This window comes from Cannabis sativa, chromosome 2, assembly GCF_029168945.1.
Source record: "Cannabis sativa cultivar Pink pepper isolate KNU-18-1 chromosome 2, ASM2916894v1, whole genome shotgun sequence".
Lineage (NCBI taxonomy): Eukaryota > Viridiplantae > Streptophyta > Magnoliopsida > Rosales > Cannabaceae > Cannabis > Cannabis sativa.
In genome coordinates, this window is record NC_083602.1 from 91731926 (window position 1) to 91745420 (window position 13495).

Genomic DNA, 13495 nt, shown 5'->3' on the forward strand with positions numbered 1-13495 from the left:
AAAATGAGTTTTTTCAATCCAAATAACAAATTTAGATACATTATTGTTTTTTAGCGATAAAAACCAATAGCATATCTTCACATGCAAAGTGCTAAACTCTCAAAGCTTCCTCTTTAATTTTTTCAAGTGAAGGATTTGAGCATATAAAAGTACATATAACTAAACAAAGCCAAAAGTCTATTAACTCACTAAGTTGATCCCTATTATGTGTCTAGGCCCCACTTTGTCCAAGAGCTCAAAAAAAATTCACTATTAAAATTACATATCGTTTTTACTAATTTTAAAAAATACCATATTTTTTTTTCATAAATAAGAGCCTAAAAATATTTTTCTATTTCCTATGACCTCCTAAATTTCAAAACCGTATGAACCTCGAACCATTTTTATTGGTCTACAAAGGGAATGTTCACAGATGATGTAATGTATCACACATTGGTGGAAATTAAAACAAAATGCTCAAAACATTGTCACTCTAAATTCTCCTAATTTACCGGTAATTAAACAGCCATGAAAAGAGGTCCTCACCCCGGTTCAATTTATTCGGTTTGATATTCAACCTGTCAAACAGCAAACATAGCCACAGCACTCCTGCTCGACCATACGAGACAAAGACATAAATTTCGCACCTGGAGTTCGCCACAGCATTATCAAATCAAGCCCTCTTTACTAAATGTTGAATCCCGATGATCACATGGTAGGACAGAGCTAACGCTGCAATCTCGACAGATATTGGGAAGAGCTTTGATGAGTAGAACATAAATTGGTAGAAATAAGCACTGGTGAAGCTCACCCACCCGATTTTAACAGAGAGATAGTTGAACAATACTAAAGCTGTTAGGTAAGAACCGGATATTCTATTGAAGATTGAAAGCATTGAACTGAGTTGGGGCTGGTAAACAGGAAGATGAGGTGATAGGGGACGAAGGACATTGCGAGTAGTTTTTTCATCATTGTTAGAAATTGCTGCAGACGAAGTTGAATAAGTTCTACAGAAGCTCTTGTACTGCAAAACGGGGAAAAATACATATTCAAGGATCACGAAGAGAATAATAAGCTCATTAATTTTACCAGATTTGAAGTGGTTCTATTAGGATTAAACAACTTACTGCCAATCCAGATCCTTGAAAAGCAGCACCTTCTGCCTTCACTTCACCGCCAGCTTCCTGCAATTCATTAAGTCTACCAAGTTTATGAGAAAGAATATTTCCGGTTCAATTGTTTTTTCTACCAAAAGAGGATGAAAGGAAATGGCTTAAAATTATAATATCCAAACTCACACGAGGAGGAGTAAGATTCTTCAAGAAAATTGAGTTGTTGAAATGACCTGCAAGTAGAGATAAAAAGTTAATAGGATGACAACAAAATAATATAAAAGAAGACTAACATTTGTAAGTAAGAATGATCATAAAGTTGCCGAACATTGCCTTGGAACACCAATGGTGCCTAACACCTACTAAAGTGCAATCAATGTGTGTTGGGCAACATTGGTATGATAGCAATATTCAAGCTGGTAAGTGGAAATTAGTTAATCAAATCCATAAACTACCATGGGAGCCTGTGAAGTTTCTGTTGGACCCCAGGAATGGGTAGTATGAGATAGCACATAGAGAGGAAGGGAGTATTTGGGTCATTGTATGGCAGGGTATGTTAAAGTGTGGAGCACGTGTTGATGTTTTTCAAATTGATGAGTCATGTAATTTGTTTAATCTTTTTGTTGAGTCAATATGTTGTCCTATTCTTTAGGTGTTAATGATGTTAATGGGTAGTGGGTTAATGGGTAAAGAACGTGATGTCATGTAGTCATTTCAATGCTTTAACTTTTGTTTGTAATGCCTATATATATAGGCCAATCAAGTATCAATCGACGCAGTGTATTATTTTGGGTTTCTTTACTTTGAGTTTCTTTCAATATATATATTTATTGTATCAGTGGTATCAGAGCCAAAAATATAAGAGAGAGAAAGAAAAAAGTGAGTGTGAGATAGAGAGTAATACAGCAGTTTTATTTCTATTTCATTTACTCTTTCTGTTTTGCAGATCAATCATGGCCACCGATAGTTTTGTTCAACCAGCTATTCCCAAGTTTGATGGTCACTATGACCATTGGAGCATGTTAATGGAAAATTTTTTAAGATCTAAAGAGTATTGGCAAGTGGTCTCTGAAGGAATTACTGAACCAGCAGCTGACACAGCAGTGTCAAATGGACAAAGAACAGAACTAGAAGCTCAAACGTTGAAGGATTTAAAGGCAAAGAATTATCTGTTTCAAGCTATTGATCGCTCAATCTTGGAGACTATTCTTTGCAAGGACACTTCCAAGCATATTTGGGACTCTATGCAGAGGAAGTATCAAGGCTCTACAAAAGCAAAGAGGCAGCAGCTTCAATCACTTCATACGGAGTTTGAAACACTTCGAATGAAAATGGGAGAATCGGTGTCAGACTATATTGCTCGAACAATGGCAATTGTGAACAAGATGCGGATTCACGGTGATAAGATCGAAGATGTCACTGTAGTTGCAAAAATCCTTCGAACCATGACACCAAAATTTAATTATATTGTTTGTTGTATTGAAGAGGCTCATGATATTGATGAACTTTCAATTGATGAATTACAGGGTTCTTTGTTGGTTCATGAGTATAAACTTACTCAACAAGAAAAGGAGAAAGAGGAGCAAGCTCTAAAGGCATCAACTGAAAACAATACTTGGGCTGCAAATAGATCAGCAGATCGTGGACGAGGACGAGGCAGAGGTAGCGGTCAAGGAGGTCGAGATGGAGGAGGACGAGGCTATGGAGGCAAACAATTTCAGAACTTCAGAACTGAAAATGAGCTATTTTTTCCTCAAGGAAGGGGAAGAGGACGTTCTAAAAAGCTTGACAAATCCAAGATTGAGTGCTACAGATGTCATAAAATTGGGCATTATAAATCTGAATGTTACACAAGGCTGCCGCAAAATAGAGAGGTGGAGAAATCAAATTTCGTAGAGAGAAAGGAAGAGGAAACTCTGTTGATGACAACTCATGACAACAAGCCCAAGCTAAAAGAAAATATATGGTATTTAGACACAGGCTGCAGCAACCATATGTGTGGAAGTAAGTTATTTTTTTCTCATTTAAATGAGGATTATCACACCACTGTTAGTTTTGGTGATAATTCTAAAATAAATGTTATGGGAAAAGGTGATATCCAGATCAAGACTAATGATGGTTGTGTTCAAGTTATGTCTAATGTGTTTTATGTTCCTGATCTTAAAAGTAATTTGCTAAGCCTTGGACAGCTTCAAGAAAAGGGATATGAAGTTACCATAAAAAATGGTGCTTGTGAGATATTTGATCCAAAAAGGGGTCTTGTTGCTCAATCTAAAATGGCCCATAATAGACTCTTTCCTTTGAAAATCAACACAGTCCACGCTTGTCACATGGCCAAAGTTAGCGATCCAACATGGCTTTGGCATTTTCGGTATGGTCATTTAAATTTTAATGGTTTAAAAACTCTATATCAAAAAAGCATGGTGATTGGTCTTCCTCAAATTATTCCTACTAACAATGTATGTGAGGAGTGCATTATTGGCAAGCAACATCGGCAGGCATTTCCACAAGGGAAGTCATGGAGAGCGAAAAAAGTTTTGGAGTTGGTTCACTCAGACATTTGTGGACCAATAAATCCAACTTCTAATGGAGGTAAACGATACTTCATTACCTTCACTGATGATTATACTAGAAAAACTTGGGTCTATTTTTTACAGGAAAAATCAGAAGCTTTTATTACATTTAAAAGCTTCAAGGCTCATGTTGAAAAGGAAGCAGAAAACATCATCAAAACTCTTCGTACCGATCGTGGTGGAGAATATTGCTCAAAGGAGTTTGAGAGTTACTGTGATGATCAAGGAATACGAAAAGAATTAACAACTGCATATACACCTCAGCAAAACGGTGTATCTGAAAGGAAGAATCGAACAATTCTTAACATGGTGAGAAGCATGCTAACAAATGGAAGAGTTCCGAAGAGTTTTTGGCCAGAAGCGGTAAATTGGAGTGTTCATGTGTTGAATAGAAGTCCCACCATCTCTGTTCAAAACTTAACACCAGAAGAAGCTTGGAGTGGGCGTAAACCAACAGTAGATCATTTCAGAATTTTCGGATGCATATCTTACGCACATGTTCCAGATGAGAAAAGGAAGAAGCTTGATGATAAAGGTCAAAAATGTGTCTTTCTTGGAATAAGTGAAACTTCCAAGGCTTATAAATTGGTCAATCCACTCACAAAGAAGATCTTGATCAGTAGAGATGTCATTTTTGATGAAGAAAGCACCTGGAATTGGAATGAGCAGCAGCCTACTCAACTTATTTTTGATATCTATGATGAAGAAGAAAAGCAACAATCTCTGCAAAGACAAAATCTGACAGCTAATACATCCGAATCAAATGGAGCTACTACAGCTTCTGAAAATACACCAATGGCAGCAGAAAACACATATGAAGAGGCTGTTTCAAGTTCTCGTCGTGTTCGGAGGAGACCCGCATGGATGGAAGACTTTGAGGTCACAGGTATCCCATCTGATAATATTGATTCAATTGATTCAATTGCCCATTATGCTCTTTTGTCAGGTTGTGATCCAATTTCATTCGAAGAAGCTGTCAAAGACTCAAAGTGGAAACATGCAATGAATGAAGAAATTGAGTCAATAGAGAAAAATAATACGTGGGAGTTGGTCAAACTTCCGAAAGAGCATAAATCCATTGGTGTTAAATGGGTTTATAAGACAAAGTTGAACAAAGATGGTGGAATTGATAAGTATAAGGCGCGGCTTGTTGCGTTGGGATACAAACAAGAATTTGGTGTGGATTACAAAGAGGTGTTTGCTCCAGTTGCAAAGATTGATACTATTCGGTTGGTGTTATCCATTGCTGCCCAAAACTCATGGCCTATATATCAATTGGATGTGAAGTCAGCATTCTTGCAAGGGCAATTGGAAGAAGAAGTTTATGTTGACCAACCACTTGGATATGTGAAGCAAGGTAGTGAAGATCAGGTATATAAGTTAAATAAAGCATTATATGGACTGAAACAAGCACCAAGAGCTTGGTACAGTCGTATAGATGCTTATTTCCTTAAAAATAGTTTTATCAAATGTCCATATGAACACACTCTTTACATTAAATATGGTCTGAACAAGAAAATTTTGATTGTGTGTTTATATGTTGATGATCTCATTTGTACTAGCAATGATAAAACTATGCTTGATGAATTTAAGTTGTCTATGATGAAAGAATTTGATATGACAGATTTGGGGTTGATGCACTATTTTCTTGGCATTGAAGTTGTGCAATTATCTACTGGCATATTCATTTCTCAAAAGAAATATGCTTCAGAAATCTTAGACAGGTTCAAAATGAAGGAGTGTAATCCAGTCACCACCCCAAGTGAAGTTAGTCTAAAACTTTCAAAGAATGGTGCAGGAAAGAAAGTAAACACCACAATGTACAAGCAAATAATTGGAAGTTTGATGTATTTGACAGCTACAAGACCAGATATTATGCATGCTGTCAATTTAGTAAGCAGATATATGGAAAATCCAACCGAAGTTCACCTCTTAGCTACAAAAAGAATTTTACGGTATTTAAAAGGTACTGCAGATTTTGGAATTCTGTACAAAAGTGGTGAAAAATCAAGTTTAATTGGGTTTTCAGATAGTGATTATGCTGGAGATCCTGATGATAGAAAGAGCACATCCGGAGCAGTATTTATGTTGAATTCAGGAGCTATTACATGGTCATCTAAGAAGCAACAAATTGTAACTCTGTCAACCACAGAAGCTGAGTTTGTTGCAGCAGCATCAACTTCATGTCAAGCAATTTGGTTGAGAAGATTGCTTGAAATGTTAGACTATCAGCAACATGGTCCTACTGTAATTCATTGTGATAACATCTCAACAATAAAACTCTCAAAAAATCCTGTCTTACATGGAAAAAGCAAACACATTGATGTGAGGTATCATTTCCTGCGTGATTTATGCAAAGAAGGAGTTATTGACTTGGTGTTTTGCAGGAGTGAAGATCAAATTGCAGATATTATGACTAAGCCTCTCAAGCCTATGGCGTTTCTGAAGCTTAGAAGTATGCTTGGAATTTATTCTTTAAATGAAGTTCAGAACTTGGGAAAGACAAATTAATTTTAAACTGATTTATGCATATATCAGTTTAAAGGAGGGTGTTAAAGTGTGGAGCACGTGTTGATGTTTTTCAAATTGATGAGTCATGTAATTTGTTTAATCTTTTTGTTGAGTCAATATGTTGTCCTATTCTTTAGGTGTTAATGATGTTAATGGGTAGTGGGTTAATGGGTAAAGAACGTGATGTCATGTAGTCATTTCAATGCTTTAACTTTTGTTTGTAATGCCTATATATATAGGCCAATCAAGTATCAATCGACGCAGTGTATTATTTTGGGTTTCTTTACTTTGAGTTTCTTTCAATATATATATTTATTGTATCAGGGTAATTATTGAGTGAGGAATGAGATAGCATATATATATATATAAAGAGAGAGAGAGAGAGAGAGAGAGAGAGAGAGAGAGAGAGAGAGAGAGAGAGAGAGAGAGGGCGTGCTGAGATTAGTGAATTAATTCACAGCATCAAGGAGAGACCCAGGTTCTCAAAACCTGTGGAATCGTGTACTGTTTGGCTATCTTAATTTCAATAAAATTCCCCTTTTCTTCATCTTTGCTACTAGTTTGTTCTACAATTTAGCTACTGCTCTATTGGAAACTAAGCTACAGGTCTGGTTCTTATCATTATCACCCCCAAATTATAATCCAAATCTAACAAAATAAACCATTTCAACTTTTCAAATAAACCAAGCAGATTGTTAGAAGTTAGACAACATTTAATCATTAAAAAGTAAGAATTTTTATTCCACATGAATCTTTAAAGAGTCAATATCATCAAAACCAATCATTTCTATTAAAATACTCAAGAATTCAAATTTCAAATATCTATATATCAACTTACAATCAACAACAGATGCAACAAAAAATTATTCTGAACCAAACTTGGAGTACTCGATCCACATATTCAACAATCAGATAAACCGAAATTCGAAACAAGAACAAATTAAAAGAGCGATTAACGAACCTCCGTCCCGGTGATGGAGATTGCCGTTGTCGGAAGGGAGCGAGGTCTGTGAAGCGCGAGAGTTGGAGATTCCAGAGGCTAGGGCTTTGGCTTGGGTCTGAAACCCTGAAGCCAGGGTTTTTTTGGCTAATAGAGCACGGAGCGCCATGGGTATGGAAATCGAAGCTCTGTGAAGAAGAAAGGAAAGCGAAAATTGTAAACCAAGGGAATGAAGAGGTATTACTTATATATGCGGGTGACCAAGGCTATGCTACCGTCACAGCTGGTTACCATATATGTAATGAAAATTTTTATGGAGCATTTTTTTTTAGGCTAATTAGCAATTTTTTCCCCGAACTTTGACATATATCAAATAATGCCCCTGAATTTTTTTGGCCGTTAAAAATTGCTCCTAAACTATTGAGATTGTTAAATTTAAGGACTTTTGTCTAATTTCATTCAATTTTACTGTTTTAGGTACTAAATTATGCTCCTCAGACTTTGATATCTACCAAATCATGCCCATCAAACTTTTATATGTATTAAATACTTTCACCCATGTTAGAATTTTTTACTAAAATTAGATAAAAGTCCTTAAATTTAACAATCTTAATAGTTTAGGGGGAATTTTTAACGGCCAAAAAAGTTCAGAGAAGTTCGGGGGAAAAATTACTAATTAGTCTTCTTTTTATAAATATTTAGTGTTGATAAATATTTAATATTTAATTTTTGATAGTAGTAATATTTAAATTATATTTTTAAATTTTTTTTAGTATTATTTATATGTTAATTTTTTATTAGTTAATTTAAATTAATTTTTTAATAAAAAATAAAAATTTAATGATTTTGATTAGACTTGATAAGTACTATGTAAATTAATAATATTATTATAGGTGTAGGTATTTTCAATTTTATTTTAAATACTATAAATTATTTTAAATTTTGCAAAGGTGAGAAACTTGCTATAACAACAAAATTGAATATTTAAATGAAAATTGAGATTTAACTAGCTAATTTTTAGGTCCCTAGACATTTTCATTATTTTTTGTATTGATGTATATTTATCAGAAGTAATAAGTTATACTTCAAATTTTATGATCAAGTTTCTATAAAATTGATTAAATATTTAAGTTTGTATTTTTGGATATGAATTTCTTTCTTTCCTTCAGAAAAGAGGTTTCTTCATACTAAATACGAAAATCAAAACACGAGTGAATTAACTCAAATGGCCAAGCGTAATTCAAATTGATCACATAATTCAATTAGAGACCTAGTAAATTTTTCAATTTTGTTTTAGCTAAACCACACAAAGCTTTGTCAGTATTAATATTTTAGTTTAATGTTAAAAACAACTGATGATAACAAATTGTTTTTTCAAATTAAATTAAGTTTAGGTGAGTAATCATTTAATTTGTTAATCAAATACCAGTGATAATAGTTTTAGGAAAGCTTGGATTTAAAATTTCTTGAGGGCACTTACTTAAATGTTGAAGTTGCTCAAAATTTAAAAACGCAAAATAGAAACTAAAACTCACTCAATCTCTCTCACTCACTCACTCACTAACCAATCTCCAAATTCAACTCATTACTCACTCACTACTACCAAGTCCCTACTATGCTTTTAGAAAAAGAAGACCAAAAAGAAAATGAACACTTCAAATCTCTTCTACTAGATCGAAAACTAGAACAAAAGACAAAAATTGAGAGATGAAACAGAAAAGAAGTAAAATTAAAAAGAAAGAAAAAAAAAAAAGACAAGAGAGACCTATTTGTGCTATCTCTAAAAACTATGTGATGACTTTGTCTCAAATTTCAGGCACATTTAGTTACTACTCTTATGCATTGGCGCTAAGGGAAAGATTGGCGAGACTGATGAGAGATGCTGCGCGCTGCTCTGAGTTCTCGATGTCAGCATTCCTCTCTACTCCATTTCCGCGTTGCTGTTGCTGCTGCACAGAAATTACACATTCTTAGCTTTATTACACTTCATATCATAATACAGGCAACCATGACAGTACGAATGGAAAGAGACTTACCGTGAATTCGCTGTTGTTGAAATTGGTTTCCATCTTCAATGTTGCTGCAGGCTTGATGTTAATGGCTCTTTTGGCTAGGAGGACCTTTTCTCGGCTTTCGTAGAAGCTAAAATCGTCTAACAAAGAAGTCTTCGGTGTGTAACTCTTGAATATATTCAACATTTCCAGTCCTTGCTTTAATCCAACCTGTGCAAAAAATCAAGACATAAAGAATTGAAACGTTATTAACCAACAATAACAACGGAAAAGCAGAAACAGTCGAGTATGGTTGGCTCTAAGCAGCGGTAGTACCTCTTGGGTATCACGAGTGAAAGTTACGGGCTTGTTATCATTATTTTCGAGGATAATGTGTCGCAATTGAGTGTTGGGGATGTCTTTTACTATATGCCACTTGACGGGGAAGAATCCGTTCCACTTGTCAACTTGCCAGAAATCCATGTCTTTGTTGAAATCTACCTGACCGGCCATTTCGGCTACACCGAGAAATTGTCCACTTCCATTTACCTGCACAATGGAAAACAGAATCCATGTTCACTTAGTTATATAGGACATTCAAACAATCCTACAAAGAGAGTTGATTTGTCATGAGATTAAACAAGTAAACTAACCGAGAAGAAGAGGAAAATAGGGTATCTTGTGCCTGTCTCAGTCGATTTCACTTCTGCATCATGGTATGCTGCATCTAGCTTCTTGTTGCCATTTGGGGTACTAGCCCAAACAGCGTATTTAATAGACTTGTGAACGTCATCTTCACTGTAGGACTTGATAACATAAAACTTAGCATGTTCATAATCAGTGGCGAAATCAACTGTGTTATACTGCTCTTTCTGAACAGCAGATCCAACGTCTTCCTTCTCAGGTGTAGAATCTGACTGGCTCTTAATGCGAGACCTTGGACCACGGGTTAATTCAGTTGAGGCTTCAAAATCTCCATTCCTATTATTTTTGTCCCTTGACTTGAATCTATCGTTTCCAGGCCATATTTTTGACCCAAAAGGTTTATTATAGCTTGAGAAACCAGTCTGCTGTGGGTACAGACCTTGTTTCTGATTAGCAAATGATGCATATCGTCCAGCCTGAGGGGGAAATCCTTTAAAAATGGGAGCTGTTGCAGCCGAGAATTCAGAACCATAATGAGGCACCTGTAATAATAAACACCATACAAGTTAATCAGAAGTCCAACAAGAAGAATAAATCCCATTTATAGCCAAGAAAGACCAAACGTATTTACTATATTCATAAAATTTACTTAACAAGGTAAATGCAAGTAGATGAGTACCTTGCTCAACTGTTTGGTTGGTTGCGCATTAAGAACAGGCTTGGAAAACTTGTTTGTAAAACTGCCATTAGTTTTTGATGAATTGTAGCCATTCGTCCTTGCTACACCACCAGTAGAGCGAATACCAGACTTGGCTCCATTGGGAACATCTCTCCCAAATGCCGGATCCCATGAATACAGAGCTTCTGATCCATAAGAAACAGCTGGCTGATGATACCCTGATGATGGATAATATTGCTGTTGACTAATACCTTGTCCATCAACTCCCACCATATGCCCAGATTGATACGGATTAAAATAATAGTTATAATACATACCATTGTCTGATGGTATAGCCTGGGAGATAAGAGTAAATGTTTTAATTAATAAACAAAAAAGTTTATAATATACAATACATTACAAATTTTCAAAAAAAAAAAAAATAATGAACATAGCAATAAGGAAGAACCTACTGCATTAGAACCATTGGCATGATAATAACCCTGATCATCAACCTGCGTAAACGATCCATTATATCCTGTAAAATGAACATAAATCTATTTAGAGATAATAAATATAACCAATAACAACCTAAAGTAAAAGGACAACAAGAAAGACACAATTAAACGCACAAAACTGAGTAATTCTTTCTTGTTTGTGTATAACTAGCGCTAAGTTCTGGCTTTATGACTTGAAGCTTAACTTTACTATTAGATTCAAAAATTCCCACTCAAATGAAACGACTAGGTTAACACTACTATATAGGACTTGTGTGACATCTAACCTGGATAATAATAACTGTCACAGCTAGAAGGTGGATTGTGAACACCATGCTCTCCCACTGACTGTTGATCAATCTCACCTTTGATGCTAGCGTTGACATCCTTTGAAGTTGATATGGATGAGGTCAAGTCAGATGGGACCCCATCTTTCCCTGAAGCCTGCAAGAATGATTGAAATTTGAGTTTGACAGAGAGAAATGATTTTCAAAGCAAAATATACAAATATACAAGGCGATTCGACTCACCACTTCTTGCTCCGGCAGACCAGTAGCAGGATCAGATATCAACACTGTAGCAGCAGGCTCACCTTGATTAAACAGATAAGAAAAGTTTAGCATCAGCATCAATAATAGATAACAAGACCTATCATGTTGTTGAAATGAAGGTAAAGAGAAATACCATTTTCGATTTTCTTCTCACCCGCCATGACCAGAAACTCAAACGAAGAGTCAATTTCACCTAAAGAAGCAAACACAAAACAATTCTTCAATCTTCAATAATAATAATAATAATAAGAAAAAAGGTGTCAATTCTCTATATTATTATAGTGTTCATACAGTCACCATCTTCATGAACTAAAAAAGAAAACTCCACTAAAACTTTACTTAAGCAGCTGGAACACAATAACACAGCCACGAAATTCGAGTACAACCAAACAAGATTCCCTTTCTTTTTCAGAAAACGACTCTCTCTTGTATTCTCTTTTATCTTTCACAAATAAAATAAATCATAATTTCCACTAAAAATAATAATAAAAAAAGCAAGATATTTCAACGAGAGATTCGGAATTTTCCATAAGCAAAACGTTCATCGAAACTTTTCAATCCAAAAAAGTTTCGAGTTACGTTTTCACAATTTAGTGAGCTTCAAACAATACTACACACAAAGCTATATACGTATACATACACGCGAATATAAACAAAGTCGCTGGTGAAGTTCGATCTACTTTCACTGACTGAAAAATCAAGAAAATCAAAAAAATTCAAAAGAAAAAAGAAAACAGTGCGTAGAATGATAATACGAACCGACAGATCGAGACGGAGTGACGCGATCTGGTCGAATCGGAAAACCGGAGAAGAAAAGCAGTTTTCCAGAGAGCCAGGAGCTGAAAGTGACTGAGGCAATGGGAGCAAGTAGAGTCGAAAGAGGGAGAAGCTGGAAAAAGAGGTTTGCCCTTATAATACTCGATTGGACGGTTCAGATTTAATCCTGATGATCTTGGGCTTAGATTTTGATGAGCTGGGCTTTTTCTTGGGCTGGGCTTGGACCAGTGCTGCATTTATTACTAGAACAGTTGGTTAGATTGAAAAGGAATCTAATTTTGAATGGGGAAAATAAAAGATGCTTTATGATAATTATTTTCAAATTCGTTTTAATTAAAATTTTGAGAGAAGGAAAAAAAATGATAGTAATAATATTTTGAGTAATTTGCGGTATAAATATTTATATTTAACTTTTAATTGTAAATAAAAATATAAGTTTCATTTTTATCAGTAATAATACATAAATTATAATTCTGGAATTTTTATAGGTACATGTTGTTAAGTATTAAATAAATTGTCACGTGTAGGGGTGCACAAAATATGGGCCAAACTATTCAACCCGACCAACCCAACTCATTTTTTGTAGTAAATGGTTATGTTAAGAGTATGTAATGGCTCATTGGGTTTAAAAATGATAGGCCATATAATTATGAGTTGGACACATTTTAACTCTATATAATCAAAACCAACCCATTTCTTGAAAGATGTTCCAAATTTAAAACAACTTTCATACATAAAATATATTTTATATTCACAAAATATATACAAATATATATTTTGCATTTTCATACATAAAAAATATTATATTGTGATAACCTTAGAATGTGAATTAACCAAAACACATCACTAACATGTAGTCTACAGTTACCCTACTACTTCTACCAACAAGCCTAATGTGAGAATCAATCACTATTATTAACTTTGTTATACTCACACAATGATACCACTACTATCTTACACTACAACAGATAACATTATTACCGGCGGAAGAAACCGCCGGTATTAAATGCCCAGACCGCCGGTAATTATAAATACCGGCGGAATCCGCCGGCATTAATTGGTCGCTATTAATGGTTATTAGCGACGAAAATGGGAATCCGCCGGTAATAATATTAATACCGGCGGATTAATAGCGGTGGGGTCCGCCGGTATTAATATTTTTAAATATATAAAAAAAAATATTTTAATGATTAATACCGGCGGACCAATCCGCCGGCAATAATACTTTTAAATATTTTAAAAAAATATTATTCTGATTATT

The 13495-nt window shown here is 34.9% G+C and overlaps 2 protein-coding genes across 3 annotated transcripts; both read right to left on the reverse strand.

Moving 5' to 3' along the window:
* Positions 1 to 366: 366 nt before the first annotated feature.
* LOC115719470 (succinate dehydrogenase subunit 3-1, mitochondrial) lies at positions 367 to 7378 on the reverse strand. The gene is made up of 4 exons (XM_030648531.2): positions 7137 to 7378; positions 1278 to 1324; positions 1107 to 1163; positions 367 to 1003 (listed from the first exon to the last, which is right to left on the reverse strand). Exons 1-4 carry the CDS (start codon positions 7282 to 7284, stop codon positions 653 to 655), a joined length of 603 nt encoding a protein of 200 aa, XP_030504391.1. The 5' UTR covers positions 7285 to 7378; the 3' UTR covers positions 367 to 652.
* Positions 7379 to 8553: 1175 nt separating this feature from the next.
* LOC115721260 (YTH domain-containing protein ECT3) lies at positions 8554 to 12374 on the reverse strand. Of its 2 annotated transcripts, none has more exons than XM_030650521.2 (10): positions 12217 to 12374; positions 11591 to 11650; positions 11437 to 11498; positions 11194 to 11350; positions 10883 to 10947; positions 10431 to 10766; positions 9760 to 10293; positions 9443 to 9655; positions 9152 to 9337; positions 8554 to 9061 (listed from the first exon to the last, which is right to left on the reverse strand). In XM_030650521.2, the coding sequence occupies exons 2-10, from the start codon at positions 11616 to 11618 to the stop codon at positions 8951 to 8953; spliced, it is 1692 nt and encodes a 563-aa protein (XP_030506381.1). In that variant the 5' UTR covers positions 11619 to 11650; positions 12217 to 12374; the 3' UTR covers positions 8554 to 8950. The 2 variants fall into 2 exon arrangements, with proteins under 2 accessions (XP_030506381.1, XP_030506380.1); XM_030650520.2 differs by having other exon boundaries at positions 8554 to 9064.
* Between the last annotated feature and the right edge of the window lie 1121 nt (positions 12375 to 13495).

Excerpts from the sequence above, each read along its gene's own strand:
- LOC115719470 (XM_030648531.2), bottom strand. The coding sequence starts at position 7,284 with ATGGCGCTCCGTGCTCTATTAGCCAAAAAAACCCTGGCTTCAGGGTTT. Across the intron at positions 1,325-7,136 it reads TCTCCATCACCGGGACGGAG|GTCATTTCAACAACTCAATT; the intron begins GTTCGTTAATCG and ends CTCTACTTGCAG. Across the intron at positions 1,164-1,277 it reads AGAATCTTACTCCTCCTCGT|GAAGCTGGCGGTGAAGTGAA; the intron begins GTGAGTTTGGAT and ends AATGAATTGCAG.
- LOC115721260 (XM_030650520.2), bottom strand. The coding sequence starts at position 11,618 with ATGGCGGGTGAGAAGAAAATCGAAAATG. Across the intron at positions 9,656-9,759 it reads CTATTTTCCTCTTCTTCTCG|GTAAATGGAAGTGGACAATT; the intron begins GTTAGTTTACTT and ends TCCATTGTGCAG. Across the intron at positions 9,338-9,442 it reads TCACTCGTGATACCCAAGAG|GTTGGATTAAAGCAAGGACT; the intron begins GTACTACCGCTG and ends TTTTTTGCACAG.